This window comes from Drosophila mojavensis, unplaced genomic scaffold (genome assembly GCF_018153725.1).
Source record: "Drosophila mojavensis isolate 15081-1352.22 unplaced genomic scaffold, ASM1815372v1 contig_36, whole genome shotgun sequence".
In the NCBI taxonomy this organism is placed as follows: domain Eukaryota; kingdom Metazoa; phylum Arthropoda; class Insecta; order Diptera; family Drosophilidae; genus Drosophila; species Drosophila mojavensis.
In genome coordinates this window covers 5,217,392-5,223,847 of record NW_025318858.1, presented here as the reverse complement: position 1 = coordinate 5,223,847, position 6,456 = coordinate 5,217,392, and the positions used below count along the sequence as shown (strand labels likewise).

General features: G+C 42.8%; 1 protein-coding gene and 1 long non-coding RNA gene across 2 annotated transcripts; both read left to right on the top strand.

Moving 5' to 3' along the window:
- Positions 1 to 879: 879 nt before the first annotated feature.
- On the top strand, positions 880 to 1,431 carry LOC26527215. Its single transcript, XR_001449353.3, has 2 exons — positions 880 to 1,037; positions 1,126 to 1,431. It is a non-coding gene; the product is annotated as an uncharacterized LOC26527215 (long non-coding RNA).
- A 3,720-nt stretch (positions 1,432 to 5,151) lies between these two features.
- LOC6576007 (protein phosphatase inhibitor 2) lies at positions 5,152 to 6,246 on the top strand. The gene has a single exon (XM_002001975.4). It carries the CDS (start codon positions 5,300 to 5,302, stop codon positions 6,047 to 6,049), a length of 750 nt encoding a protein of 249 aa, XP_002002011.1. The 5' UTR covers positions 5,152 to 5,299; the 3' UTR covers positions 6,050 to 6,246.
- Positions 6,247 to 6,456: the final 210 nt, after the last annotated feature.

Sequence of the window (6,456 nt, the reverse complement as noted above, 5' to 3'; positions counted from 1 at the left end):
GCCGGGCGATGACTACAAATTGGTCGCATTTCCTGGCACAAAGTTCCCAAAAACTCTGAAGCTGGCGCGCTCGGGAGCTCGGGAGCTGGGAAGCTCGGAGTAGTTGGAGGCCTTCATGACAATGACTCAACCGCGGGCAATCGTAATTTTTCCTTGAACACACAATTTTTGCTGCACTTTGTCGTTGCAATTCGGTTTCTCTTTTTATTCCATTTTTTTCTCGTTTTCATTTTTGTTTGTTTTTCTTTTTTTTGGTGTTTGCTGCATTTGACATTTTGTGACTTTTGCTGGCGCGTAATTTATGTGAGTTTTGCGTTCACTTCGTGGAGAGCGAGAGGGCGAGTGAGTGAGCGAATGAGAGAGATGGCAAAAAGTATAGAGTAAAGGCAACTTTAACAACCCAGAGACATTATGTGAAAAGACAGTTGCATAGCGCGAACAACAACAACAACAACAACAGCAACAACAAATGGCACAACTTGCCGCATAACTTTGTTTGCCTTTGCCCCACATAAGTGGCTAAAGTCCTCGTAAGTAAGTAAGTAGTTTGTTCCCTGTTCCACTGACTGTCTGACTGTCTGCCTCTCTGTCTGTTTGTCTTGGCGCACAATCAGCTGACTGTTTGTTTATTTGTTTGGCCGCTTTGTTGCTGCTGCTGTCAACTTTGGCCGAGTCGCGTGCGTGTTGGCACATTCGAGTTTCTTGTTATTCATATTCATTAGCGAGCCATTGTGTGCCATGAAATTGCAATGGGGCTCTAAATTTTACTACCAATTAAATGACAAAATGAAAAATGCAGCAAAAAGTAAAGACACAACGCAAGTGAGGCAATAAATCGTGTTAATCAGTTGCTGTCATATTCGACTTTATTATGGCACATAATTTTTAAATTTTCAGTCTAGTCGCCTCTGACATCATTGTCACTCCAGCTCCGGCTGTATTCGTCCCTTTCCATACAGACTCATTCTTACAAAATATTTCAAAGCAATAACATCTAAATTCTTTTGTAGTCTTGATTTGTTTTTTTTGGTTTTTAAGTAAGAAATTAATTTAACAAATTTGTAATACAATTTAACTTTTTTTTCTTAAATTTTCTTCTTTTTTTTTTTTTGTGTGTACTTTTAGAGATCAATCATGTGTTGCGGACCGTGCGGTGGCTGCTGTGCTCCCTGCTGCGGAGGTTGCTTTGGACCTAATGTGTGCGGACCCTGCTATGCCACAGGTCCCTGCTTCGGCTGCTGCGGCGGCTGTGCTGTCGGGCCTTGTGGCGGCTGCTGCAGCAGCTGTGGCCCCTCCTGCTAAAAATCACCTGTGTACCCTTTGTGTTCTCGAATTTCCGATTAGACTGCATTACATGTGTACTTTTTGGCTAAAGAATACAAATTTAACAGACTAATAGTTTTTATCAATAAAAATGTAAGAACCAACTAAGATTACGTGCACTTGACTCATTGACTCTATGGATGAAAGGAAGATCAAGATTGACTACAAGATTGGTCGTATTCGACGAACCCATCTGGCAACCCTACAAGATTGTCATTTGGTTCAGTTTTTAGATATATATGAGCCCTGGCATATTGTACACGTCTCTGTAAAAATAAACAGGGTTGCCAGATGGGTTCGTTATATATGGATTACCTCGCATATACCAGAAGATCTAGGACAGGGGCTTTCGGCTACTTGGAGGTACATCATTTTATGGATTTAGTTGCAAAGGAAGACCTGGCAAAAATATATAAAATTAAAAAATATATTATCTTACTTTCCTGCTCTTAAACTGAAACATAAAAAAATGATAAAAAAAAAAAAATCACCAATATCAATATTTTATTAATATCACATGCATTCAAAGAAGGCTAGTAAGTAGAGCATGTTTTAACAAAAAATTTGTCCCTTTCGAGCTGGGATGAATTTGAAAATTCGTGTTGACATATCGCATGTTGTTGATAGATTGGCAAAATTGGCAGCGGCCACGCTTGTTTACACGTTGGAAATTGCATTTGAGTTAAGCTTGTGATTCGAAGCAGAAAATCAAATTGACTTGGAAAACTAATTATTCTGATCAGGTCATTGAGGCGCAGCGATGATGTACTTAAAACGATGTTCGGTTAGCGGGACTTGCCAATGCGCTGTAATCGTGAGCGGCTAGATTGAAATAAAGCCTCAATTAGATATTGGTAAATTTCGCAATAAAGCTGAAATAGGAAGTGCGATGGGCGATGGGCGAAGGGCGAAGGGCGGAACGCGAAATGCGAAATGCTCAACATTCGGTATTAACTACTCATACTCCTCATATGTGTGGCTGCTGCTGTCCGGGCTGGGATAACAGTGGGGCCCGACCACAAGCGGGAAAGCTGCCAACTTTATTTAACTGTTTGCCAAGATGTCAAGCGCTAGCTAACTGCCACCCACCCACACACACACACACACACATACTGACACAAACACACACATAAGTGGTACTATTTGGGGCTTTGGGCAACGGGATGGCACTGCGGCTGACTGTGGGCTGCGGACTGTGGACTGTGGACTGTGGGCTGTGGTCCTTGTACCGGTTGGGAGTGTAGCGTAAAAGCCAAAAAGGAAACGCGCTACATTTGCGCTCAACGTGTTTGCCTTTTGCGAGAGTCTGCTGAGCTTCAACGTTTCACGCTTCGATTGCACGGCAGAGCCAAAGCCGAGGCGAAGCGCGAGGCACCTGGCGCACAAACAAATACACACACACATACGCAGATGCAGAAATGCACACACACACAGTTACGCCCACATACACAAATTTTAATCTAGCTGCAGAAAAATGTATTCGAACCGCCACAGCAGCATCAAGTATACGCGCTGTGGTGCTCGAAATTAAATTTTAAATATTTATAAAGCTGTTGGGCCAATAAAAGGAATTCGCAATTGACCTGATTGGCTTTTAATCGCAGCAGACAGTTTTTAATAAATATGCATAACGCCGCTGCCAAACGAGAAAAGGCCTGCCCAGCTGGACGCCGGCCAAGAGCTTCGCTAGCCAGGCTAATATCAATTGTTTTCTGTGGGTGTTCCGGGCCCAGCAGCTCAGCATCTTTTGCCTACAAATACATATATACATATATCTCGTATATGAACGATTCGAAGCCAAACGGAAGCTGCATTGTGTTGCGTAAAAATTGCGCTGCGGAAAAGCCAAAATCAAGTGCAATTTATGATTGCCATAAAGTTGCGTGAACGCATGTGGCTGGCCCTGTGTGTGTGTGTGTGTGTGTGTGTGTGTGTGTGTGTGTGTGTGTCTGTGTGGCAAGTAGCTCGAGCCACACATCCTGCGCCTTCAACAACGGATGCCGGTGTCTAACCAAAGGTTCTCTGCTCCCTACACATTGTTGCTAGTGATACAGGATACAGGCCGGGGCTTCCGGTAAGTGCATAAGATATCCCACATCCTCTATCCCATCCAAATGCAACTGCAATTTCGTAAATCGAAGAGAACTGTTAGCCCAGCCAGCATTCAAAGCAGTCTGCTATCGAAGCTGCCAAAAACTTTACACACACATCAATCTCAACATCAGCAGCAGTAGCAGCAGGAGCCGCAGCAGCAGCAGCAGGAACAGCAGCAGCAGCAGGAGTAGCAGCAGCAGCATCAGCAGCATCCTTGTCGTTGCTTTTATCGTGCAACTTGTCGCGTTGACTGAGCTGATAAGCAGCACAGCTCGCAATATGGGCTTGCCTCCGTGACTGGCTGCCAGTTCCGGCCTGCTCCGTTCAACTTTGTTTATTTGCTGGCAAAATTGTGAAATAATGCGCTGCAATCAATTCGCAATAGAGTTTGCCAGCCAATGATACAGCACTGTGCGGCATGATGAATATGTTTACATCAATATCAACAATCGCATGGATCAATAAATCGCTGCTCCAACGCATTCGCTATCCGCTCGCCATCTCCACAGCCCAGGCCACACACGATGAACACGTCAAAATGAGTTTACTTTGCGGTCCTGATGATTGCAGTCAACAACTAGGTGCACCAAAGTGCTTCATTAAGGGCAGTCGGTAGAAGGGAGAGAGAGAGAGAGAGATAAAGTCAGAGAGGTGAGAGTGAGAGATTGAGGAACACAGAGAAAATGAACGCAATATTGAAGAGTTATCCACAATTTCGTATAGTGGTAAACTGATATCCTTTTGTGGTTTTCAAATAGGTAAAAGGCAGCCAGGGGCGTGGCAGACTCCATAAAGTAAGCAAATTCTTCATCAGAACGATAATTTGAGACAATTTAGCCCCGAAGGTTCATCTGTCCAGCCGTACCTTTGTCGGGCTTCCCGTATATGTCTAAAAGGAGTCTATAAGAGCTAGAGACCTGCATTTTTTGGTAGGTCCCTATATATAAAGCGCAAATTGAGCTTGAAGAAAAAATATAATACCCTTCAGTTGTAGAAATACATCTCATAAATTCTTAAAGATTATTCCTTCAATCCCTTCATGTAGCTTTTGTTCATTTTATACAATTTTGATTATTGTTATATGGATGGTGGATACTGTCTCCATCTTGTGCAGAATTCTTTAACTGAAGGTCAGTCATAATCATAACTATTAGGCCATTAAGCCGGTACTGGTTCGTAACAACTCTGGCTAAAATTGTTAAGTTAGTTTTATTTTATTATTATTATTCTTAATTTAATTATTTTTTTCTTATTTTTTTTTATTTATTTTTTACAAACATTTTAAAAATGAAATTAATTATTTATTTAATATTATTATTATTATTATTATTATTATTTTTATTTTTTATTTATTTTATTTACTTTTTTTTTTTGACAACTATTTTACTTGTGGTTTTATCTCGTTCTTTACTTAAAATATTTCCCCAACTTCGCTTTCTATTTTTCTCTTTCTTTTTCTTCCTCTTCGGCCATTCTCCATTCATCACACTCATGCCAGCTATCAACAGCCTCAAAGTTATCGATAGATTTATACCTATTGATAATTAATCATAATGCTATTCCCTATAACCTCTTATTGTCCTACTACATTTGAGTGTTATATAACGTATATATTATATTTAATTCGCACCGTCGTTTGAAGATATGGGTATGTTGCCAGTCTGGCAACGCCAACTAGACCATATTTTGTCGTCGACTTGGCTGTCAATTTTTGTGCTTCAAGGCCACGTTGTTGAAATTCAAAAAAAAAAAAAAAATAAACAAGATTGGCGTTGCTGGAAAATAGAGAATTCAAGGAAAATTCATATTATTGTAGAATTTTCACCAGACATACATATAGTATATATATTTTTTTTATAGTATTAGATTTAGTCACAGAGAAATGGAGGGAGCTGATAGCGTAAGGGGTATTTTGAAGGGCGCCACCACCATGAGCAACAGTGCCATGCTGAAGACAGCCAAGTTCGATGAGATGAATGTGCTGGAGACCTTCCATCCGGCGAACAAGGACTATGGCCACATGATAATCGACGAGCCGAAGACGCCGTTCGTCTTCGAAGATGACTTGCCGCATGATCTGGACACGACGACTCTGATGCGTAAGCTGCGCCTGGCCTCACAGAGTGAGACGCCGGCATTTGGCATCGAGGACGATTCGGATGATTCGTCCGTCGACGAAGACTATCCCGAGTCGGTGGACGAGAAGGTGCGTCGCCTGGAGTTCGAGCGTCGCCGCAAACTCCATTACAAGGAATTTCTGTCGGTGCCGCTCGCACGACGCCTCATCGCCCAAGAATTTGGTGACATGAGCATCTCGGAGATCAGCATAAAGTCGGAGACAGTGCGCACCGCCGAGAGCTGCATCGAGGAGGTGTGCGGCGATCATGGCGAAATGGATGGCGTCAGCGGAGAGATGGCAGGCGAAAGCGATATCACCTGGGGCTCGGCCAAGCCGAGCACGATTGACGATGATACCGATGTGCCGTCCGAGCCAGAGCCGGGCCTCGACATAAACCATCCGTGCTACCAAAAGCTGACGGCCGAGAATAACGAAGGCAGTCGACTCAATTCGGAGGTCCAAGCGAATCCATCGTCCCCATTCGCAGGAGTCGACCATCCCGCGGCGGAGTAGTCGAGCCAATGGCCTAAACCATATACCTAAATGGATGTATATGTATATGTGTATGCATATATATATATGTCTAGTTGCACATCATATTTGGCTCATGAATCGAATTTTACTGTTAAATGCATTTTGATGTTCTACTTGTTCAAATTAAGATTGTCTGCTAGCGATGTCTATTAAAATTGTTACGTTCAAGACCGGAACTGAGCTTGAGATTTGGACGAGCTGCTTTGTCCCGTTGGCCAACAGTTGATGCCAATTGTTTTGACATCTATCTCTCTCTCTCTCTCTCGCTATCTCCATCTCTGTCTTTGTCTCTTCCTGCACTGGCAGGCTGAATATTTAATTACGTCTTGGCCTGGCCAGTTGCTTCCTGTTGTCGTCCTGGTCCTGGCCTGATAGCTTCCATTACA

Bases quoted from the DNA above. Each gene is read 5' to 3' on its own strand.
- LOC6576007 (XM_002001975.4), top strand. From the start codon at position 5,300: ATGGAGGGAGCTGATAGCGTAAGGGGTATTTTGAAGGGCGCCACCACC.